The sequence below is a fragment of the Pelodiscus sinensis genome, chromosome 14 (assembly GCF_052426305.1).
Source record: "Pelodiscus sinensis isolate ZL-2025 chromosome 14, ASM5242630v1, whole genome shotgun sequence".
NCBI lineage: Eukaryota > Metazoa > Chordata > Testudines > Trionychidae > Pelodiscus > Pelodiscus sinensis.
Window position 1 is genome coordinate 46358890 of NC_143065.1, and position 24519 is coordinate 46383408.

Consider the following 24519-nt stretch of genomic DNA (forward strand, 5'->3'; position numbering starts at 1 on the left):
CCCAGAAAGCCCTACAGACATTACAGTGGATTAACGCCCCTGCAGTAATTAAACAGGTTCCTAGAGAAGTGATTTTAACGGAATAGAATACTAGAGGGTTTATCCGGCCTTGCTCAGGTCCTTAATTCAAATATGTTTTGTTTTTCTTCATTTACATCATTGCTCTGGGGTGGGGCTGGGAGGAGGGCTCAGGATGAAGGCTGCCCGGGGAGAGAGGACAACTGCAGTGGGCACAGCCAGGGGAGGGGCGCATGTCCCCCGGCTGGGGGGGCAGACAGACAAACTCTGAAATATATGGCAGATAGTTGTTTCTCTCTCCACCTCTGCTCCATGTAGGCCCAATGGGGTAAGAGCTGTCCCAGTGCCCATCTCTGCCCCTTTGCTGCCCCCTGTGGTCATTCTGCAGTATAACTGTCCCTCCTGCCAGACCCTCCCTTTCCATCTGATGGGAAACAATCCCATTCTAGGTACATCCCATTGTCCAGGCACAACCAAACCCTGCCCTTGCTTTAAGCTAGGTCAGGAGGAAGCCGCCTCCCAGGGTGGTCCCTAGCTCTCACCACTCAGGAGGTGTTCCTGAGCAAGCAGACTCACGGACAGGCGGGCGGGCAGACAGACGGACGCACATTTCTAAAAGGTACAGTCAGCTAAGCCACTACAGAATGTGGTGCCTTCCTACAGAATTGCAAGCCAACGGAAAGGAACGGCAAGCCTGCGGCAGAACGCGAGAGGCTGCTGGGCAGCGCCACACACAGGCGGTGCCAGTCTCTAGCCGGTTCCCACAGGCTGCCAGCAACGCGGCTTGGCAAGCCACAGGGCTGCTGACGCAAAGGAAAGACGAGGTGGAGCAACCTCGCGCTTCCATCCCACCCTGCCAGAGCCCCCGTCACGTCTCACATTGTGTGTGCCAGCCCTCGCTTCGCAGCTCAACGTGCCCAGCTCCCTGCAGCGCTTCACGCAGCGCGACCCAAGCTACCGCCCCTCTGGCCTAGCGCTGCCAGGAGAGCGCCGCGGCACGTGCTGCATTCGAGGCGCGTGTTTCAAGCCGATCCATGAAGCGCTTTGCTGAACAGGGGCGCTTGTGTGAATCGGGGCCCCAGGCGCAACCCTACAAAGCACAGAGTGCGCCCGAGAGGTTCTGAATGCCCTCGCGTTCTCTGGGCTCCTGGGTCCAGCACTGCCCCCCCATGCTAGGCCGAGCAACTGGAGCTCCCGGGGGCGGCTGCAGACTCGGAGCCGTCTCATTCGGAAGCAGGTCTCCCGAGCTTTGCCATCTGCGCCACAGGGCCAGCCGCAAAACAGGGTAATTAATTAATAATTAGCATTTATCAAAGACGGCACATTATCAACAAAACGGAATTATTCCCGATTTCCTGCCAACTAATGAGCGAAATGACTTCTCCGAGCTGGGAGCGAGGCCCATCATCTGACTAATATCCAGAGTGGGAAGGACTGCGGTTTCTTCTCTCTCTTTTCTGAAATCAAGTAAGCAGAATTTGCACATTAAAGCGAACGCTGATTATTTGATCTCAACTTCAAAGAGCCCAGAAAGGGGAAAAACACCACTAGGTAAAACCAAATGCATTCAGGCCCAGGGAAGTGCTACCGAACACTTGGCCACTTCCCAGATTATTGATTGCTCGGCGTTTTTAGGCCCTAATCCCCGAGCCAGTGTTAGGGTTTGCTCACAACTCTGCATTTCCCTCATTACAAGTGTCAATATTTAGCACCGAGGCCTTGATCCCCCGGGAGAGACCGGAGAGGCACTTTCACCCCGCTGAGATTAAGAGCAGAAATTGGATGCAATTAGGGCAGCTGACTCCATCCAGCGCTTTGGAAACAACTGTATTTCTATTTAACAGCGGCGAGGGGTCCCTGGGGTTTCATTTACCATCTCTAGCAGGCCCTGTGGGTTACACAACGAGCCAGCTAGTTTTAATTCCCAGTGTTAACACTTAGGAAGCGTTAATACTCACCCATAACGATTCAATAGACTGGACCCCGGGGCCAGTTCGACCACGGTGGCCTCCACGGGCCCAACTCCCCCATACTGCGCAGTGACAGGCCGGCCCCCAGCGGCTAGGTGGCGGGTGCGTTTTCCGGCACGGGGTGGCGCTTCCTCCCATTCTGTGTTGCGCAAGAGTGCCCGGATTCATCCCGGTGCTTCCACGGAGCTCACCTCTCAGCTGCGGCATGCAGCCGCTCGCCCCCGGGCCGAGAACATCTCGACCCCTCCCTCGCTCGCAGGCAGGCCAGTGAAACGGGGGGGCACTGGGCGATGGGATGCTGGGGCACCTGGTGCTGGCCACTGTGGGCAGACAGGCTACTGGGCTAGATGGACCTTTGGTCTGACCCAGTACGGCCGTTCTTATGTTCTTATGTACTAAGGCATTTGGGATGGGGGTGGCACTGGGGGGGGTTGGGTGCAGGGGACTCTGGGGTCAGTGGCGGGCGCTGGGGGGTAGTGAAGGGGTGGGAGGCTCTAGAGGTTAGGGCTAGCACTGGGGGCCATGGCTTTTGGCGGACTGGTACCATTTTATTTGCATAGTTGCATGTCCATCGTTTGCATAATGAATATGCAAATAAAATGTTGCCGATCCACCAAAAGTTTGCGAATGGTTTGCCTGGCCCCGGTATAAACCACGGTCCTAGAGTTCTGAGGCATCCCGAGTTACCCAACACTGTGCGGGGTTCAGAGAAACGTGCCGCCTGCTGTTACAACCCGTCACCTTCGTAACTCTAGCACAAGCGGCAAGGAGCGAGATGCGGAATTGAGCCGATGAGGCGTGATGCTCCCGAGCCATCTGCACCGCCCGTGCCCCCGCTAGCGGAACGCCCGCCAAGAGGAGGAACGCCCGCCCGCCCGCCCGCCCGCCCGCCCGCCCGCACGTGTTCTTAACGAGAGAGGCAAATGACCGTGTATTTGAGAGTCTGTGCGTCCGTCTGTCTGGCCGCGAAGAACTCCTCCTGAGAGCTGGGACCCAGCCTCGGTCGGCAGCTTCCTCCTGTCGTGCCGTAAAGCGAGGACGGTGGGCTGGGCCAGGAAACGGGCATGTGCCGGGAATGGGACTGTTGCTCATCAAGCACCAAGGCCGGGCTCTGCTAGCACTGGGAGGGGGGAGGGAGCCCGGACGGACAGTGCAGCCCCCACCAGCCCCAGGGAGCAGCCACTGGCCAGCCAGCGTCCCGCCGCCCTGGGGAGCTGCTAGCGCCTGGGCAAAGCAGGCCCTGTCACTGGCCTCTGCAGGCCGGTCAGCGCAGCCCCAGGCAGCCCTGGGAAGCAGACTCCGGCAATCCAGCACGGCCCCTGCACACCGGGCAGTCCCATGGAGCCAGCACTGCCCTGGGCAGCCCTCCCAGTCCCCTGCCCTGAGCCCCCCACGCCTGCCCTGGCTCCTGCACGCACACGACACCCTGCCCCCAGCCCCCTGCTCTGACTCCTGCACCACCCTGCCGCCTGCCTTCAGCCCCACAGGGACTCGAGAAACACCCGATAAATCCTCTCGTAAGAGATCCCCGCAGACATCCGCCTGCAGGTGTGTTAACGCTTCCCCCCCCCCCCCGCCTCCATGTTGCTCTGCTGAGTAATTTGTGTGTTTTGTTGTTTAGCGTGTTTGCGTTCCCATAGCTGCTCACCCGGCCGTACCACCACACGTCCAATTACACTGCTTAGCGTTGGGGCGCACACGCCGGGCCTCAGAGGTTTTCAGAGCTGTTCTCTTTCTACAGCCCCTTTCTCAGGTTACTCTCAAGCATTCGTGTCCATAGATTGCCCGGAATGTATTTCAGCACCAAATTTCGGCCGTTTGCATGTAGCAAAGAGAGAGTCGCTTACAAAGCTCAATCTAGCCTGAGAAACGGCGGGTCACAGCCAACGTCACGTTCTTCCCTTTCTTTCCTTGGCCCATCTCACTGTGGCCTTGTCTACGTCCGTTCTCCCAGGAAATGGGAATTGAAAGCTTGTGCTACCCAGAAAAACCGGCAAAAATAACCTGGGGATTTCCTGCTTTTCTCCACCCACCATCCCAAACCACCGGCTTTAAGCCTTTGCCTGGAAATATAACCCGCTTTCAAAGCCATTCGCGGGTGCGCCACGCACGGCCCACACAGGCCGTCGGTTCCTGGTACGCACCCCGGAGGCTCAACGGCTGCCGCTGCTCGTTAGAAAGAGCAGGCCCAATTCTCCCTGCCTCGCCCCTCGCGTGGCCACTGGCCGCTGGGTGAAGGAACCGCCCAACGGACAAGACCTGTCTCCCGTTCCGAAAGGGACCGTTTCACAGCGCCTCAGCACTGCTGTCAATCACAGCACGAGGGGCGGGGCCGGGGAGAGGCACAGCAGTCATTGGTTCAGAAGGAAGTGCAGAGTCTGTGGAAAACATCGTGACCCTAGAAGCACGGGGACGGGGGGAGGGGGGGCGGGGGACACGCATCTTTCTAGCCATGGAATCCTAGAGTCCCAGAGACCTCAGGAGTCACCGCATCCAGCCCCCTGCCCAAAGCAGGACCAACCCCAGCTCAGCCACCCCAGCCAACACAGCGAGACCAACACCACGCATGGCGCTGGAAACACCGGGACCGCTCCCTGCAGGGCCCTGGGAAGGCGAGCCAGCAGGACGGCATAGGGCCCACTCCACCACTGAGTGACCCTGGTCCATGCCTCTCGCCTTCCTGCCAGTGGGAGGGAGGTGACAAATCGCCCTGCGCGTGTCCTATCCCGTACCGGACACGAAGCCCCGGAGCCCCGGCTGTGAATTCGGAGCCAGAGGTGGAGCGGCAGCGCCGGGCGCCTTACCTCCGATTTCAGACGTTCAATCTCGATTTCCCCATCTTCAATCTGTTGTCTTAGTTGCTTGGCAACCGTTTTCTCGGTTTCCACAATCTGAAGTAAATGGAGGTACTTCTGCATTAAAGCTTCATGCTCTGTAGCAAGAGTCCTATAACTGTCGCACAGACACATCAGTTACAATGTTTCCTCCCCTTCCAGCCCCCCGCCCCTCCATCTCTGCGGGTCCCTCAGCCCGTGCTCCGGCGAGAAAGCCCAGCACACGGCGGGCGAGGGCTGAGACCCCCCGCCGGCCTGGCCACGCGGAAGCCGGCCGAAAGCTTGGCCCAACTAAGACCCGCGGGACGCGGCTCCTGCAGGCGCTCGGGCTGTGCACGACTGTGCGCCTGGGAGCCCAGCGCAGGACCAGGCCACGGTGGCCGTGCTTCCAGCAGCCTGGCACGGAGCCGCTCCCAGCAAGGACCAGCAGTGGCAGGTGCCCTCCTGGGCGTGGGCATGGGCAGGCCTAGCTGCCAGGCTCCGAACTGACCAGCAAGGAGCTGGGAAGCTGAGCATTCGGCGCCCGGTTCCTCTCTCCCGCCAGGCAAGCTCCACGCATTTCCCAGTCGGAGTTTTCTTACCAACATCTCCCCCGGCTAAGAGCCCGCCCCGGGCATGTCTCTGTCCCTCCCCACAAACCCTGGTCCTCGCCCCGCCCCGGCCTGGGTGTCTCTGCAGGGCAGTGCAGGCTGCGCGGCTGCACCCGCAGTGCAGTCAATGGGCTGCCCACCCGTTCACCAGCCAGGGAACAACCTACTTCTCTCGCCTTCCCGGCAGATGCGCTTCCGACCAGAACAAACACTGAACCCAGCGTGGCCAGGCGCTCAGATCAGAGCGAGGGACCCTGGGTCGGGGCCTGCCAGCTGCCCGCCCCCACACAGAGCGGCTTGCAGGGGCCGGGCTGGAGAATTCTTGCTCCCCCGCATGCGGGGTTTGACGCGGGGCCCCCTGCGCCCCAGCAGGGCGCTGCACTGCCGCAGCATCGGCCTCTTGCAAACGCAAGCCCCGGGCGACCGGCCGCAGCCTGGCCAAGGCCGGTGACCGCTTGGCCCCCTGCACCGAGCCGTCGTTTTCAAGTCATGCAGCAGCTAGACGAGCTTCTGGCTCGGGCGCTGCCCCGCCGGCCCTGGCGGAAGGTGGTACCTGGCGTGCGTGATGGCCGCGACCCATTCGTCGCAGTCCTTAGCATCCTCTGTCCGCAGCTCCAGGGTCTTCTGACTGTCATGGCTGAAACTAACCGTAAAATAATGCTGCAAAAACAAAGGGAGCAACTAATCACGAAGAGATTCGGGCCCCGAGGAACCCACCTCTCGCCCCCTCCCCCTCTCGGCTGCCGGAGGGCTGCGTTGGCGCGGGGGAGGCCAGCAGCCCGCAGCCCACTGAGGAAGGCACGGAGCGGGCATCCAGGGCACCGCCAGTGAATCCGGGGCGACCCGCTGGCAGCTCTCCGCCAGAGGAGCCAGGCGGATGCTTCTCAGAGTAAACCGCCCCCCGGCTCTGGGGGCCGCGCCAGCACAGGGAGGGACACACGGCAGTGCCCTGGGGAATCGCCCGTGGCCACGCCATCGCCCAGCATGTCCGCAGCGAAATCCCTGGCGCCCTGCCTCTGGCGGGCCCGGCCGAGCAGGCCCGACGCCACGTGCTCGCAGCAATCAGCTGCCGGGCTGCGACGGGCAGCAGCGCACTCAGACGCGGCACGCGGACTATATTTAGCTTCCCTTGACATTTCCAGCGTGTGTGTTAATTGTGAGCGGGGTGGCAGCAGGCGCAGGCACTGGGTTTTGGCTGTTCATGAGCTTTCCTGTTGTTGCCTAGGAAACAGGTAATAGAGGATAATGCCAGACACTCCACTGAAAACCTGAACTAATCCAAACCCCATCAGAACATGCTCATGCTGCCATTAGCTTCTGCGCTGCAGGGGGTGAGCAAGAAGCCTGAATTAATAGAGCTAAGAGCTCGCCGGTTACTCACTTCTATTGGCTCCAGGGAACAGGACCCTGGGAGCACAAGCGCCACGGAGCCACGTAAGCCGGCACAGTAATGACAGCCGGACCACGGCCCAGCGAGGGAGCGCGCCTGCTTCCGTTTGATTCGCGCTGTTCAGCGAGCAGACAAGAGTCGCACGACACGGCGCTTCTCCCCCGCTGAGAAGGAGGGCTGGGATTCCCGGGCCACGTGCCAACCCGTTACCGAAGGTCGGTAAGGACCAGGCGAGCCTGGCTCCCTCCCTACCTCGCAGGGTTGGCCAGCTGCTCCAGGGCTACCCCACGTGCTGGACGCGAGATAAAAGTAGCCCTGTGTGTCCCCCCCACTCCTCTGCCTCCTCCGGCTCCTCTCTCCTTCTAGCTTCCCACTGCAGACACCTCTCGGGGCCCGGCCCAGCGGAGAAGAGGTGCCAGTGACACCCGGACTTGGCTAGGGCGGCCTCAGTGCGGTTCCCCTCTCGGGAGTTCCCGAAACACTGGAAACACTGCGCCCGGGGCCAAAGATCTCCCCCTGGGCGAGCTGGCTGCAGCAGGCCTGCAGAGAGCCCCGGTCCTGGGGCCTCGCCACAGACACGAGGCAGCCTCTGGAGTCTCCAGCCTCGGCCGTTAGGGGGCGGTCCCTTCGTTCGGCTTTGAAGCGAGTGGGCAGGGCAGCAGGGGCCTGGCTCACAGGCCAGGGCTGCGCCTCAGACTGGGAACATGGCGCTTTGCTACCCGGAGCCTGCAGGGATCCGAGCTGCCGCTCCAGGGAGTACCCCAGGGTATGTCTACACTACAAAGTTAATTCGAACTAACAGACGTTAGTTCGAACTAACTTTCATAGGCGCTACACTAGCGTGCCGCTAGTTCGAACTAGGTAAACCTCATTGCACGAGGACTAAGCCTAGTTCGAATTAACTAGTTTGAATTAAGGGCTGTGTAGCCCCTTAATTCGAACTAGTGGGAGGCTAGCCCTCCCCAGCTTTCCCTGGTGGCCACTCTGGGCACCACCAGGGAAACTCTTCTGCCCCCCTCCCGGCCCCGGACCCCTTAAAGGGGCACGGGCTGGCTACGGTGCCCGTGCCAGGTGCAAGCCTGCCAGCACCCAGCCAGCAGACCCTGCACCTGGCACAGCTCGAGCCAGCCACCCACTGCCACCCAGCCCTCTGCCTCTTCCCGGGACCAGGCTGGTCTAGTGCGGACATCGTGGACCTCATCCACGACCTCCGCACTAGGCACAGGAAAGTGGCCGTCTAAGGCAGGAGAGCTGCCAGTAATTCTGAAAATGCAGACAGTTTTGTGCTGACTTCACCATGTAACAGAGGGTTATTCCCCCACCGCGTGAAGATTCGCCTGCAGAGCAGTCTGCCTGAGTCCCTTCCCACAGCTGATCCCATGGGCGAGAATTCAGCCGTCCCAAGTACCCTGGCATCTTGCTGCAAGAAAAACCAGCCAGCCTCTGTTCCCTGGGAGCTCCCCCTCCCCACACGCCACAGAGCTTGGCACTGCCGGCTTTGCACGGCAGGCAGGCACGCCGCACCGGTGAGAAGGGGATACTGATCTCGCTTCCTGCATGCCAGCCACCTCGCTGCTCTGCCGGGGTGTCGCGGCTCGCCCCTCCGGGGGGTATCTCGGCCACAGCTGATTTCCCTGCAGAGCGCGGCGGGAGCAGATCTAAATCCAAACCCAAACTCTCTTTGCTCCTCACTGGCTTGTTTTTCTTCCCCTCGGAAGAGGCCACGACTGGTGCTAGAGAGTCCCCAGTAGAGAACACCCGGGAATTCTTTATCGAGCGAAGAGCTGTTTACACAGTTATTTCCCCATCTCCGCCGGTCTCTGGCTCCAGACAGCGGCGCAGGGCCTGTGGCGTGGGACACCGCACGCTCTTCTCTCCCACTCCCCCAGAGCGACTCTGGCTAACCAGGCTCGTGTCCCCCCCTCCCCGTGCCAGGGCTGGCCTGGGCTTTCTGGGGCTTGCAGCAGCCCAGGTTTCAGGTTGCTGAAACGGAAAAGTGACGTGAACCTTGAGGCCGGTTGAAAATGTTCTTTGCAGTAACCATGCAGCCCCCCCCCCCCCCCATCACACTCATCCGGGATCCCCCTGCGATCGGCCCCGGGCCAGCTCTGCCCACACAGCGACACCGTCCCAAGTCCTAACCACATCAGCCACCGCGGCAGAGGCTCAGACAACGGCACCTCCCCCAATGGGATCTGAGCCAGCAGGGCCCCTGGCTGTGGAGATTGGCCAAACCGGACAGTCTCTACGGGGAAGAATTAACGGGCTCAAATCAGAAATCCGCAACGGCACCGCACAGAAACCTGCTGGAGAACGTTACCCGGCCGGGGCGCTCGCCCACGGATCTCCCAGGCACCGGGCTGTTTCAGGCCAATTCCACAAGCCAAAAACACAGGGAAGGGTTGGAACTTACCTTCACACAGGCTTGGGACCCATCACAGAGGTGTGAACCAGACCTCGCCTGGCTAGCACGCTGCCTTCCACAGCCTGACAACCAGCCAACGGAACAGCTGGCACCTTCCCTACCAGCTTCATGTGGCATGAACACTCCCAAGCACCATTGTGCCATCCGTCTCCCCCAGCTCCCATTTATTTTGGAACTGGACTGTTAATACTCCGGTCATCTGAAGACGTGGGCCGTGCCACGAACGCTCCTGATCCCAACTACATGTCTGATTAGTCTGTAAGGGCACGTCTACACTAGCCCCTTAGATCGATCTAGGGAGGCTAATGAGGGCGACCAAAATCACAAATCAAGCCCGGGATTTAAATATCCCACGCTTGATTTGCATGTTCCCGGACGGTCGCCATTTTAGAAATTGACTAGCCCGAAGTAACTGCCCACGTCTACACGTGGCAGTGAAACAGGCTTCCGATTCAAAGCCCAACCGCAAATTAGCTGGTATTCCTCCTGCAATGAGGTTTACCAGCTAATTAGAATGAGGGTTCCATTTTGCTGCTTCACAGCAGGAAATAACAAAACCAGAAGAATTCCGTTTCGAAATCCAACATGTAGGTTTTTGAGGAAAGTCTGAAAAAATGACCTTTCCCGTGAAAATATCGGTTTTGGGAAAAGGCCGTTGATGGTTCCAATTGCAAAGCTCGGGTGTGGAGCAAGTTCACAGCTCACCACGGGAGCTCTCCCCTCCCTCGGGCCGGGCCAGCTGCTCTCTTTTCAGCCTGCGGCACGAGGCCCTAGGATCCGGCGTCTTCTTTCAGAGGCGTGGGTCGTGACTTCGATTTTGTGTATGGGCTTCCGCTAGGGCCGTGGCCACCAAGAACTGCGGCTCCAATGACACAAGGCCGGGCCTTGGTGTTGTGGGAACGCCCAGCCCGCAGGCGCCCGGCTGCGGGGGCTGCTACCTTACGCGGGACAGGCCAGCAGCGTGAGAGCGAACCGCGATCTCAGGCAGATCCACGTCACAGCTCTGGGAACTAAACTAAGCACCCCGCATAGTCCCAATGAAATCAGCCCAGCCAGGGCTGTGTCAAGCCAAAACGTAAACCCCTCTAGGGGTGGAGATTCACCCCCCTCCCTAGGAACCCAGCCCAGTGCTTCCCACCCTCCTACGGAAATTGTTTTTCCTAATATCCAACCTGGACCTCCCCCACTGACATGAAGAGAGATTCAGAAGACTTGGACTTTTCAGCTTAGAAAAGAGGAGACTAAGGGGGGACATGACAGAGGTCTATAAAACCATGACTGGTGAGGAAAAAGTGAATACGGAAAAGTTATTTACTTGTTCCCACAACATAAGAACTGGGGGTCACCAAATGAAATGAATAGGCAGCTGGTTTAAAACAAACCAAAGGCAGTTTTTCTTCACTCAGCGCACAGTCAACCTGTGGAACTCCTCGCCAGAGGATGGGGTGAAGGCCAGGACTTTAACAGGGTTGAAAAAGAGCTAGATAGATTCATGGAGGTTAGGTCCATCAATGGCTATTGGCCAGGATGAGCAGGGAGGGAGTCCCTGTTTATCAGAGGCTGGGAACGGGCGACAGGGGAGGGATCACGTGCTGATTTCCCGCTCTGTTCACTCCCTCGGGGCCCCTGGCACTGGCCGCTGGGCAGACAGGACCCTGGGCTGGATGGACCCTTGGTCTGACCCCATGTGGCCGCTCTTACATTCTAATTGCCAGACCAGGTCCCAGCGAGCTGGCTCCCCGCTCTGGCGCTGGCCAGACCCGCCTGCTCGCAGCAGGTAATTCTGGGCGACCCTCCCCAGCCCGTGTCATTTCCTAGCGCTCCGTGCGCACCCTGGAGCAGCGGGTTTACGAGGGCACAGAGGAGGAGCTGGGATCCAGCCAGCTGTCAGGAGCCAGAGGGCGGCGTGTGTGCAAGTCACAGGCGTGGCTCTGGCAGGGAGCTGGCCCAAACGGCTCAAATGAGCATCAGAGCCCCCCAGCCTTCCCTAGCCCTGCGTCCTCGCCAGTCAGGGACGTGGGCCACACGCCAGGGCCAGCGTCCCGCTCTGGTGTCACGGTCGCACAGCAGGCACAGCCTGGCGCGCTTTCGGACAGGAGCCCGCTGACACTGCCTCCGCCGGCTTGGCCTAGGCTGCGCCCCGAAGCAGCTGTCTGCACCCCGACGCGGAGACCCAGCAGGGCACCGGAGAGCCCTGCCTTGCACTGGCCGGACGGAGCATCGTGGATGGCGCAGGCCACGGAACGTCCCTCCGTGACGCCAGCAGCGAGCCCGGTGCCTGGTCTTTGGGTAAAGCCATGGGCGGTGGGTGAAGGTAGGGCTGGGGGTGGCAAGTCCCAGCCCCGCCCCGTCTGCCCAGGCCCCACTGTGACGTAGTGGGGGGGAACTTGCTGGTTTCTATGAGTCTGTGGTAACCCCACTGGCTGCCGTGGGAACCGCGACCCAGAAGCACAGGCCATGAGTCATTATGCAAAGAAGGTCTCAACCTGTCTGACGAGTCACCCCCCATGGAGAGGAGCAAAGGAAGGTGGATGCTGCCCTGGCTGGGGGGCAGGGCTGGAGGAGAGTGAGTTAGTTGCTGTCTGGGAGCATGGAGGAGACAGCCTAGGGAAAGGGGCTGGAATTTAGGGGCCCAGTCTCCCCCATCTCAAGGGGGCCTGAGGCAGCCTAGCCCAGCTCTGTGACCAGATTCCATCTGTGCTGTGCTGTATCCTGGAGAGGCAATAAACTTCCTCTATTCCACCGGCTGGTGCAGTCTGTTTGTGCCATTTCGGGGTGCAGGAGACGGGGGACCCCCAACACGCCATCACACCCACCCCGATGGGAGCCAAGCCACACCCTCCCCGGGCTAAAGCGGCCCCTGAACTGGTGGCCTGTCCGGATGTGAAGACAGGGCTAGAGACCCCGGGAGTCGCTTCCTCCCCTCGCTGTTCAATGTCGCGCCTCACACACTGGGAATTTGTCCAGCTTCATCGGCCAGACGTTGCCTCTCGTTCGGCCCCCTTCTGCCAGGCCCGTTCGCGCCCCGCGTCCTCTGGGGTGGAGCCTGGACGCCGTAGCCAAGCCTGCCTCTGACCAGCGACGCAGGCCCCGCTCCGGCCTCCCTCGCTGTCACGCCCTGCGCGGCTGGAGAAAAGGCCGGTGAGGCTCCTTCCCGCTCCCTCCCGTTCGTGACACGCGGACACGGCATCCAGGCCTGATACGGAGCCACCCCCTTTCTTCTGCTCACGCCCCCCCTCTTTCTGCGCCCTCCCCTGGGCGCTCGCCCTCACTGGTCCCCTAGATCCTTCTCAGAGTCACTGCTTCCCGGACACAGCGCCCGGCTGCAGGTACGGCCTGGACTCCTTGCTCCTCGGCGGGGAGTTACACTCAGGTTAATGTGCCACTTAGCTCTGGTCTGCACCAGGGTTCATTTCGAAATAACCCCCGGGGTCGAATTAATGAGCGGAGCGGCCACACGCTGTCCTCCTGCTTTCCTCAGGGAGTAACGCGCAGCCCGAAATCGTTACTCCGAAATAGCGGGGGTGCGGGCGCTCCAGTGCCACTATTTCGAAATAACCACTCCCCAGAGTCATTCGAACGAACGACTCCCAGCGCTTCCTGGGGCTGTAAGTCGCGGTAGCACGTCCACACGGACAGAGCCTGCCTCGGATGCATTTCGAGGCTTCCCCGTAGTGAGGGACGCTAGTTCAATTTTCTTATTTCGGGAGTTATTCCATCCATTTCAGTTCTTTCAAACTCGTTTCCTAGTGTAGACGCGCCCTTAGGCGAAGATCCAACACCCATTCCCATCAGCGCTAACCCCGGGGATGCAAACAGGCGTTGGATGAAGCCCTAACATGCTTGGGACCAAATTGCTCGACGGGGTCAACACACACAACTCCCACAACAAACACGTAAGAGCGGCAAACACGTCCCCCAGTGCCTCTGGCCACATGAGATTCAAGGGGTAATTTGATCAGGTTTGACCTCTAACCGGACAGCCCCGGGCTTACCATTTTGGTCACTAGCCTCCCAGTGTCGAAGATTTCAATCAGGCTCCCTGTGATGTCTTATTACAATAGCTGCACAAAGCCAGCCCTCGGCCACGCACCGCCGGGTACTGGAGAATTTCCACACCCGGACCGTCAAACCCAGCACTACGGGCGCACGGACGGCTTACCTCTGGCATGCCCCAGCTTCGGGGGCTTCCTTTGCACCCGGGACATTCTGGGGTTTCAAATGTACTTTTCTACTGCCCCACTCCGCACCAAACCAAGCCCCAGAACTTCTGTGGCAGGGAAACGTGTCGGCCCCGTCAGACGCGCCGGCGGGACTCGGACGCCCTCGAGCGGCTGCACCAGCCAGTAGCGGGGCAGTCTCGGGGCCACGCTCTGCCAGGGGGCGCTGCAGCCCGCGTGGCTAGACGGCCGGTAGCTTGGTCAGTGCCTCGGCGTAACGCAGAGACGGGCTCCCTCAGGGCCGAGCAATGGCAAAGAGCCGGCTGGGAGCAAAGCCGCGTGGAAGCAGCCCAGGTCACCGAGCAGGGCCCTGCGCGGACACGCCGCACGCCGGCCGCACCTCCCTGCCCCAGACTGGGGGACCGAGGGAGCAGAGCTGGTGGAGACAAACCACATGGCGCACGGAACCACGGGTCGGTCACATCACTACCGGTCCCTGGAAAGGCCTGGCTGCCCGTCCGGCTAGGTGGGAGGCCGCCGCTCCTGAGTGGACATCACCACCCACGGCCGTGAGGCTGCACCGGTCGGCAGTGCACTCCCTCCCTCGTGTCCAGCACTGACACCCCTGCACCTGGCCCCTCGCACCACGGCAGTGAGACTGCACCGGTCGGCAGTGCGCTCCCTCCCTCGTGTCGAGCACTGACACCCCTGCACCGGGCCCCTTGCACCACGGCAGTGAGACTGCACCGGTCGGCAGTGCACTCCCTCCCTCGTGTCCAGCACTGACACCCCTGCATCCGGACCCTCGCACCACGGCCGTGAGACTGCACCGGTCGGCAGTGCGCTCCCTCCCTCGTGTCCAGCATTGACACCCCTGCACCGGGCCCCTTGCACCACGGCTGTGAGACTGCACCGGTCGGCAGTGCGCTCCCTCCCTCGTGTCCAGCACTGACACCCCTGCACCGGGCCCCTTGCACCACGGCCGTGAGACTGCACCGGTCGGCAGTGCGCTCCCTCCCTCGTGTCCAGCATTGACACCCCTGCACCCGGCCCCTCGCACCACGGCCGTGAGACTGCACCGGTCGGCAGTGCGCTCCCTCCCTCGTGTCCAGCACTGACGCCCCTGCACCCGGCTCCTCGCACCACGGCCGTGAGGCTGCACCGGTCGGCAGTGCGCTCCCTCCCTCGTGTCCAGCACTGACGCCCCTGCACCCGGCCCCTTGCACCACGGCCGTGAGGCTGCACCGGTCGGCAGTGCGCTCCCTCCCTCGTGTCCAGCACTGACACCCCTGCACCGGGCCCCTTGCACCACGGCTGTGAGACTGCACCGGTCGGCAGTGCGCTCCCTCCCTCGTGTCCAGCACTGACACCCCTGCACCTGGCCCCTCGCACCACGGCAGTGAGACTGCACCGGTCGGCAGTGCACTCCCTCCCTCGTGTCCAGCACTGACACCCCTGCATCCGGACCCTCGCACCACGGCCGTGAGACTGCACCGGTCGGCAGTGCGCTCCCTCCCTCGTGTCCAGCATTGACACCCCTGCACCGGGCCCCTTGCACCACGGCTGTGAGACTGCACCGGTCGGCAGTGCGCTCCCTCCCTCGTGTCCAGCACTGACACCCCTGCACCGGGCCCCTTGCACCACGGCCGTGAGACTGCACCGGTCGGCAGTGCGCTCCCTCCCTCGTGTCCAGCATTGACACCCCTGCACCCGGCCCCTCGCACCACGGCCGTGAGACTGCACCGGTCGGCAGTGCGCTCCCTCCCTCGTGTCCAGCACTGACGCCCCTGCACCCGGCTCCTCGCACCACGGCCGTGAGGCTGCACCGGTCGGCAGTGCGCTCCCTCCCTCGTGTCCAGCACTGACGCCCCTGCACCCGGCCCCTTGCACCACGGCCGTGAGGCTGCACCGGTCGGCAGTGCGCTCCCTCCCTCGTGTCCAGCACTGACACCCCTGCATCCGGCCCCTTGCACCACGGCAGTGAGGCTGCACCGGTCGGCAGTGCGCTCCCTCCCTCGTGTCCAGCATTGACGCCCCTGCACCCGGCCCCTCGCACCACGGCCGTGAGACTGCACCGGTCGGCAGTGCGCTCCCTCCCTCGTGTCCAGCACTGACACCCCTGCATCCGGCCCCTTGCACCACGGCCGTGAGACTGCACCGGTCGGCAGTGCGCTCCCTCCCTCGTGTCCAGCACTGACACCCCTGCACCCGGCCCCTCGCACCACGGCCGTGAGACTGCACCGGTCGGCAGTGCGCTCCCTCCCTCGTGTCCAGCATTGACGCCCCTGCACCCGGCCCCTCGCACCACGGCCGTGAGACTGCACCGGTCGGCAGTGCGCTCCCTCCCTCGTGTCCAGCACTGACACCCCTGCATCCGGCCCCTTGCACCACGGCCGTGAGACTGCACCGGTCGGCAGTGCGCTCCCTCCCTCGTGTCCAGCACTGACACCCCTGCACCCGCCGCCTCTCCGGACTGCTTTGAATATCCCAGCTCACAGCCTCCTAAGGTGCCCGAGAGCTGTAGGGCGTCAGTCCTGGGCCCAGCCCTGTGACCGAACAGCAGGAGCCGTGGGTCGGGGGCCCGGCTGTTCTAAGCTAACTGCGCTTACTCAAGCGGGATTTGTTGCCCTCCCTGGAGACGCAAACCTCCCTGGTCCTCCCCAGCGCACCCCTCAAGGACAGCGTGCCCGGCCGCAAGGGCGCCACGTTCCCGGCGAGCGCCACGGAGGGCGTCCCATCTAAATATAGCCCGGCTCCCGCGTAGATCTCCGGGCTGCTCCTCCAGCCGCTCCCCCCTTCCCTTGTCACAGCTGTGGCTGCACCGTGGAGTCAGCAAAAGCCTCGAGTCAGACCCCTCCCCCGGCAGAAGGACCCTGCAGCACCTTCCAGGGAGCATGTTTCAGTTCTTCTGCCCTGGCCCTGCCCCGGCTTCCACAGACGGGCCCCTGGAGAGGCTGGGCCCACGTATCCGGAGGCCCCGTCCCCTCCACCCTGCAGAGCGCCAGCGTGGGGCCCGTGGCCCTGGAGCGCTCGCAGTAGACCCTGCCCAGGCTCTCTGGGGTTCAGAAACGCGGCCCCGGCTCAAGGCCACAAAGTACCGTTCCGGGGGGATCTGCCCACGCAGGCGGGCCGCAGACACGCTCCTGGGAGCGGAGAAATGCCCAGCCAGGGGGACCTGCTCTGCGAGGCTGGCACCGAGTGCGGGGGAGTCGCCGGGCCCTGCACCCCATCTGCAGCCAGAGGAGACTCTCAGGCGGCAGGTAGAAGAGAAGGTTGATTCGCTGACAGGGACGCAGCGCAGCGCAGACTTGTTACAAGAGCCAGGACAATCCCATGTGGGGGCAGGGTCCAGCGCCTGGGCCCCTCCCCCGCACCCTCCCCTCCCACATCCTCACACCCCCAGCGACTCGTCCCCCCGCCTGCAGGCAGCCCCACCCCCACCTTGTTCAGATTCCCGGGCTGCTCCCCCCCCCCCCCCCTCCGGCGCAGGTTACGGGACAGCCTGAGCGATCCTTGTGGACGTGCTGAGAGGGGGCAGCCTTCCCCTCGGTGAGAGCCACACCCAGCATTCCCATCCCCCGCCGGAACCCGGTGCAGTGCCCAGGGAAACTGAGGCACGCACCTACACAAAGTTAGCACAGGACAGCACAGGACAGCAGGAATCACCCACCACAGAGCGAACACCCCCCCCCCACGCTGTCCCCGAGGTGCGGGAGGGGGACTTCATCATCCACCCTCCATCTCTGGTGGACGCGTGTTTACCGGCCCTGCCCCCGTTCTCGTTTCATTCTGATTTTCAGCAATTACTTTCCTAGAGGACACGTGGCCACGTCCCAGGGTTCCCTGGCCAGCAAGGGCGCCAGTTGCCATGTGCTTCCGCCAGCATGGGGTACAAGTCCCTGGGCAGCAGGGCACCAGCTCTGGCCACGGCAACTCGTGGCCAGTGTCGACCTGGGGCTGGATTCAAAGCCCCTCCCGGCTCCAGTCCGGGGCTCGGCACCGCTCCTGCTCCATGCCAGCCTGTTGGGGTGTCAGTAGGGTGCAGACTTGATGGGACTCGGTCACTGGGAGTTTCACCCCAACTGGTTCCTTTGCTTCGGGCAGGGACCAGCATTTCGCTTTGTTTTCCGGCTGCTGGCGCGCGCCCGCATTCCCAGACTTGCTCTGTTCTCGGGCAGAGTGCCAATGCCCCGGGGCTTTCCACCGGCCGGGCCGTGCTGGAGCACTCACGGCAGGAGTGCTGGGGGATGGGTTTGCCCCCTCCAAGGCGCAGCACGGAGGGAGCAACGGAATGGAAAAGCCCAACCCTGCATCTCTCGGATCAGGCCCACGGGAATGTCGACTTGTAAACCTACCCACGCAGGGAGCCCTGCACTGACACGAGAGCCCAAGTGAAACAGACTTCCAGCCGCCTGGGAGCTGGGAGGGAGGATCAGTCCATGGCGGGTAGGTCCATCAATGGTACTAGCCAGGCTGCGTAGGGATGGTGACCCTGGCCTCTGTCTGTCTGAAGGGGGGTGACGGGAGGGATCACGTGCTCTGTTCCCTCCCACTGGCCACTGCAGACAGGACACAGGGCTGGATGGACCCTGGTCTGACCCAGTCTGGCCGCTCTTGTGTTCTTAAGCGTGTAATATCCACGGCCCTTGTTCTTCCGAAACTGTTACTGGAAGAAACGTCTCTTCTCTGCAGTCCCCATGCCGGGCAGAGTTTGGCAGCCACAGCTCGGTCACAATTTGCATATTCATGTTCTGATGGTGACATCTCAGCCTCTTCCCGAGGAATCGGCGGTCCGGGGCGGTCCGGGGCTGTGCTAGCCAGGGAAGGGCTCTTTCCCGCACCAAGCCGGGTCTTTGGCAGGCTGCAGAGGGCTCTCAGGTGAGCGGTGGATGGGTGGACCAGAGGGCCAGGCCTCCCGACCACGCAGGCAAATCGGCGGCTTTGTACTTGAAAGGTGTAATCTGCTCAGCGCTCCGTTTCCTCTGGACGCGGGCGAGCCTCTAACACGCAGCTGGCTTGAGGCGGAGTTCCAGCTGATGCTGGGTAAGCCTGGACAACGTTTTCAGTTCAAAGCTTTCAAGTGTGCGCAGTTAGGGATGGAGGGTCGGGCCAACGTTTCCAAGCCTGACGTCAGTGGGAACAGCCGCCGGCTCCAGAGAATCCTAGAAGGGACCTGGAGAGGTCATCGAGTCCGGTCCCCTGCCCTCACGGCAGGTCAAGCACCATCTAGACCAGCGGTTCCCAGCCTTTTCCAGATGGGGACCCATTTTGAAAATTCAAGAAGACTTGGTGACCCAGGGCAATTCAAAAATGTGGATGGGAAGCCACCTGGGGAGACACTTGGCAGCCCTTTGGAAATGTAATGGCGCCCCATGTTTGGGCCTTGACCCATAGCTTGGGAAACCCTGCTCTAGACCATCCCTGATAGATGTGTCTCTAGCCTGCACTTAAATATCTCCCGATGGAGATTCCACAGCCTCCCGTGAGAAGAGATGAAAATGTTCTGAACAAAAGGGCCTCTTGGTTAGAAAACAGCCTTTTCCCACAACAGTCTTACTTTTGAAAATAACCCTCCCAACCTGTTGACTTGTTCAAACATTCTCACTCTTTTTCCCCCAATTTTTATGGACTTTTTAAAAATCAAAACCATAGTTTTTTATCCAAAGCCAAGTTGTACGGAAAAATCTAGTCTTTAGTAAATGAAACATTTCCATAAACGGCTTGAGAAGGATTTCAATTATTTTGACAAAAATGCTTATTACAATTTTGTTTTAAAAAACCCCACAAAACCCAAGCAGATCAGACGCCCCCACATTTCTGAAACTCAGGCTACACGAGGGGCCTCGCTGCGGCGTTCGGAACCTTGCGTTCATCATGCAATCAAGAAAACCTTCCCCTTCATCCTTCCGAGAAGGGTTCTGGTCACGCAGCCAGGAACAGTCTCGGTTGGTTGGTCACCACGTCACTTTAACAGCTTTATCTTGCCTTCCCTCAGCTCCAGGGTAAGCAGCACACTCTGAACGCCTGTACAAAATCCCTGCACTCCTGGAAGGATGTAGGGATCCGTTTGAAACTCCAGGGATGGAGACTTGTTCTGAACGGCTGCTAACATTTCCAGAAGCACCTTGGTGCCTGCCAGAGGAATTCTGTAGCTACCAATGTCACTGGGGCACTCTGGAAAAGTCCCCGTTTTCCGGCTGTAAGCACAAAACAAGAAGACGAAGAGACTTGTCCAAACAAAAGACAGGACTATGCAGCACTTGAAAGACTAACAAGATGGTTTATTAGGTGATGAGCTTTCGTGGGCCAGACCCACTCCCTCAGATCAAATTGTGGAAGAAAATTGGCACGACCATATATAACAAAGTGATACAATTAAAAAAAAGCGAACATACATAAAATTGACAAATTAGATTTTAGAACAGAAGGGGGATGGGGAGGGGAGGTTAGTGTCTATGAGATAATGATATTAGGGGTGATAATTGGGGAAGCTATCTTTGTAATGGGTAAGGTAATTAGCATCTTTGTTAAGGCCCATTTGTAAAGTGTTAAATTTAAGCATGAATGACAGTTCTGAGGCTTCCCTTTGTTCTCTGGTGTTAAAGTCTCTTTGAAGTAAGATACATGTGGTTAGGTCCTTGAGACAATGCCCAGTCTGGTTGAAATGAGAAGAAACTGTTTTTTCTTTGTGAAACTGCCTGATGTCTGATTTGTGGTCATTGATTCTTTGGTGAAGTGTCTGAGACGTTTGTCCAATGTACATAGCAGACGGACACTGTCGGCACATGATGGTGTGACGTAGTGGGGGTACCTGGCTGGTTTCTATGCTGCTGGCTCTGGGGGAACCCCCACTGGCTGCTGTGGGTACCACGACCCAGCAAAACAGGATGAGTCACTATGCAAACCAGTGGCCAGACACCCCCCATGGAGAGGAACAAAGGAAGGTGGAATGCTGCCTTGGCTGGGGGGCAGGGCTGGAAGTTAGGGAGTTGGTTGCTGGCTGTCGGAGGGCATGGATGAGACAGCCTAGGGAGAGGAGCTGGAGTTTAGGGGCCCAGTCTCCCCCATCTCAAGGGGGCCTGAGGCATCCTAGCCCAGTTCCTGTGACCAGATTACATCTGTGCTGCGCTGTGCTGGAGGAGCAATAAACCACCCTCAATTCCACTGGCTGGTGCAGTCTGTTTGTGCCATTTCGGGGTGCAGGAGACGGGGAACCCCCAACGTGCCGTCACACTGGTGTCAGAAGTGGGATGCACTGCACCCCGTGGATGAAGCTCCCAGCGGCAAGCGACAAGGCGCAGTAGAAGCAAGAGCCCTGGAGCCAGGCGTGCTGGAGACAGAGCGAAGCGGTTCCTGGGAATCGTGGGGCGCTGCAGCACTAGACTGGTGAGTCTGCACCGAGGGGCCCAGCGGGCAGATGGCCTACGCCCGACTCTTGAAGGCAGAGCTGGTGGGGCTGTGCAGAGAGAGGGGCTTGCCTGTGCGGAAAGCAACCAAGGCCCAGCTGATTACCCAGCTGGAAGAGAATGACCAGCCACAGGGCCAGGATCTTGTCCCCAGGGGAAGCAGCCAGACCCCCCCTGAGAGTGTGTCAGGCTCAGAGAGGGGGAGGAGCGCTGGAACCCAACGGAGAGATGAGACAGCGTCTCCCGGGAGGCCTGCAAGTAGCCCATCTAGGGCAGGGGCCAGCCCAGCGGAGCTGCGGCGGCTGGAGATCCAGCTGCGGATCAGGGAATTGGAAGTAGAGGACCGAGAGAGGGACCGCCAGGACCGAGAGAGGGAGCGCCAAGATCGAGAGAGGGAGCGCCAAGATCGAGAGAGGCAGCGACAGCATGAGCTGGCCATGGCAGAGCGGAGAACCGGCGGGGCACCGGCTGCGCCAAGTGCGGATGGGCCCCAAGGTCCCAGGGCTGCCAGCCACTTGGAGGGGCTCGTGGTGGCCCAATTGAAGGACATGGGTGACATAGACGGGTTCCTCAGTGCCTTTGAGAGGGCCTGTGGACTGCAACGGGTTCCCCCAGCTGACTGGCTGCAGGAGCTCATCCCCGCACTGAGCCAGGAGGCGGCCGGAGTGCTCAGTCAGCTGGAGGACCTACAGCCCGGGGATTACAACCGAGTCAAGGAGGCCCTGCTGCACAAGTTCGGGCTGACCCCCGAGATATACAGGAAGAAGTTCCGGGGGGTACAGAAAGGGCCACGGGAGACCTATGTGGACCTGGCCTCCCGCCTGGCGCAATACTGCCGCAAGTGGGTGTCTGGAGTTGGAGCCCAGACCGCAGAGGAGCTGCTCAAGCTGGTCATGATGGAGCAGTTCTATGAAGCGTGCCCACCCAAACTGAGGCTGTGGCTCAAGGACCGGAGACCAGAGAACCCCCAGGAGGCCGGGAGACTGGCGGATGAGTTCACGGAGAGCCGGTCCGGGTGTGAACGGGAGTCCCGGAGAGAAAGGGAACCGCGCAGAGACCGGATCTCGGCTGAGCGACGGAGGGAGTCAACTACGGGGCGAGACCAAGGAACAGGTCGTCTGCGCCCCAGAGAACCAGCCAGGGCCTGGACAGAGACAGCCCAAAGCCTAACTTGCCATCGCTGTGGGCAAAAAGGCCACAAGAGGGCTCAGTGCACCAGGTCCCAGGACCGGGGACTGTCCAGGGTTAACTGGCTGGGGCGGGAGGAAGGGCAGGCTGCCCCAGAGGCAGGGGCTGGCAGGCAAACCTCAGCTCAGAGAGAGGGGAAGGATGCTCAGTGCACCTCCCCTGGGAGGTCTGATTCTCAGGAGGCGGATTCCTCCGTGTACCGGGTGGGGGCAGGACGGCCCCTGCGGAGCGAGTGCCTCATACCCCTGGAGGTGGATGGTAGGAAGGTGACGGGCTTCTGGGACACGGGGGCGGAGGTGACTCTGGCCCGATCTGACATAGTGGCCCAGGAGCGGATACTACCCCACGCGCAGCTGACCCTGAAGGGCATAGACGGGTCCCCGTTTAAGGTGCCTGTAGCCAGGGTGCATCTGAAATGGGGGGCGAAGGAGGGCCTCAAGGAAGTGGGGGTGCACCCGCACTTGCCCACCGAGGTGCTGATGGGGAACGACCTAGAGGAGTGGCCCCATGAATCCCAGCGGGCTCTAGTCACTACCCGGAGCCAGAGCCAGCGGGGGGCTGACAACGTGGGTCCAGGGAAGGACTCCTGGCAGCGTCCTCAGGGTCCCATCCCAGTGGACACGGGGTCCAGCCAGGCTGGGACTCCGGACCTAGGCAGAGGTGGGGGACAGGTCCCGATCCCTGCCTCAGCAGCTGAATTCCAGGCTGAGGTGCAGGCAGACCCCTCCTTGCAGAGGCTGAGGGACCAGGCTGGCCTCCGTGCAGCTCAGCCCCGGGGGAGAGGTGGCCAGGAGAGATTCCTGCGGGAGCGTGGGCTCCTGTTCCGTGAGTGGCTCCCCCCCAGGAAGGCGAGGGCATGGAGGGTAGAGCGGCAGCTGGTCGTCCCCCGAAAGTATCGCCTCAAGCTGCTGTATTTGGCCCACGATGTCCCCGTTGGGGGCCACCGGGGGATCCGGAGCACCCGGCTGAGGCTGCTCCAGCACTTCTATTGGCCGGGAATCTTTACAGCCGTGCAGCGGTACTGCCGGTCCTGTGACTCCTGCCAGAGGGGCGGGAAGGCCCAAGACAGGAGGAACGCGGCTTGGGGGTCTCTACCCCAGATAGAGGACCCTCTGGGCTTGCTGAGAGAGTTATGGGAGGGGAAGTCCTCCCTGGATGGAGCATCGGGGGTGGAAGCCGCCCTGGCTGTCCAGAGAAGGCTCGCTGGGCTCATGGCCCCGGCCCGAGAGACCCTGGCGAGAGATCAAGGCCAGCGGAAGGGTGGGTGTGACCCCCGAGGACAGGCCTGGGCCAGTCACCCTGGAGCGGGTCGGCGAGTGGACAGAGGGAAGCCAATTCATGTGGGGCCTCGCCACGGCCGGCCCGAGTCAAGGGGAGCACCCATGTCCCCAGGGCGGGTTCCCACGCAGAGGACCCGAACTTCCCTAGGTCACGAGCGGAGTGACCCTGCTCAGTTCGCTCTCGGAGGGGGGAGAACTGTGACGTAGTGGGGGTACCTGGCTGGTTTCTATGCTGCTGGCTCTGGGGGAACCCCCACTGGCTGCTGTGGGTACCACGACCCAGCAAAACAGGATGAGTCACTATGCAAACCAGTGGCCAGACACCCCCCATGGAGAGGAACAAAGGAAGGTGGAATGCTGCCTTGGCTGGGGGGCAGGGCTGGAAGTTAGGGAGTTGGTTGCTGGCTGTCGGAGGGCATGGATGAGACAGCCTAGGGAGAGGAGCTGGAGTTTAGGGGCCCAGTCTCCCCCATCTCAAGGGGGCCTGAGGCATCCTAGCCCAGTTCCTGTGACCAGATTACATCTGTGCTGCGCTGTGCTGGAGGAGCAATAAACCACCCTCAATTCCACTGGCTGGTGCAGTCTGTTTGTGCCATTTCGGGGTGCAGGAGACGGGGAACCCCCAACGTGCCGTCACAGATGGCATAAATTATATTTCTGGATGTGCAGGAATATGTGTTCTTGATCTTGTAACTGACATGGTTAGGTCCAATAATGGTGACAGCAAAGTGAATATGTGGACAAAACTCGCACTGGGGTTTGTTGCAAGGGAAAGTTCCAGGGTTGGTATTAGTGTGGTATGTCCTGTGGTTGTTGGTAAGAATCATCCTTAGGTTAGGTGGTTGTCTATAGGAGACTATGGGTCTGTCTCCCAGAGCCTCTCGGAGGGTAGTATCCTTGATCAAAACAACCTCGCTGCCTGGGTCAGAGCTGAGATCCACACCGTTGTGTTCCTGACCCTCGGCCTCTGCTCCGACCACGATGCTCTCCCCGTGCCAGAAGGAGAGGCCAATAGTGGTGTGTGAACAGAGAAATGGCCGATGGCTTTTCACAGCTGGGAGAGCAGAATCTCACCCTCTCGTGCGGCAGAGACAGGCAGGAGGCCGTGAGCCGAGCCGAGCCCAAGTTGTAAGATTCCCCAGTGTCCAAAGCAGAAAAGACCCAAGAGGTGAAATTCAGGCCCTGCTGAAGTCACTGGGGGCTTGGTTCTACTACGCGGAAGACTGATGCTGCCGCAGTAGAGCTTCCGGGGTTCGAA

The 24519-nt window shown here is 60.9% G+C and overlaps 1 protein-coding gene across 1 annotated transcript in view; it reads right to left on the minus strand.

The window, feature by feature from the left end:
- Positions 1-24519, minus strand: part of RASGRF1 (Ras protein specific guanine nucleotide releasing factor 1) — a 107315-nt gene that overhangs the window by 76608 nt on the left and 6188 nt on the right. The window contains exons 2-3 of the mRNA XM_075896777.2: positions 5966-6072; positions 4793-4940 (exon numbers count right to left, since the gene is read on the minus strand). Coding sequence (XP_075752892.1) covers positions 4793-4940; positions 5966-6072 — 255 coding nt within the window. The remainder of the gene's footprint in view (positions 1-4792; positions 4941-5965; positions 6073-24519) is intronic.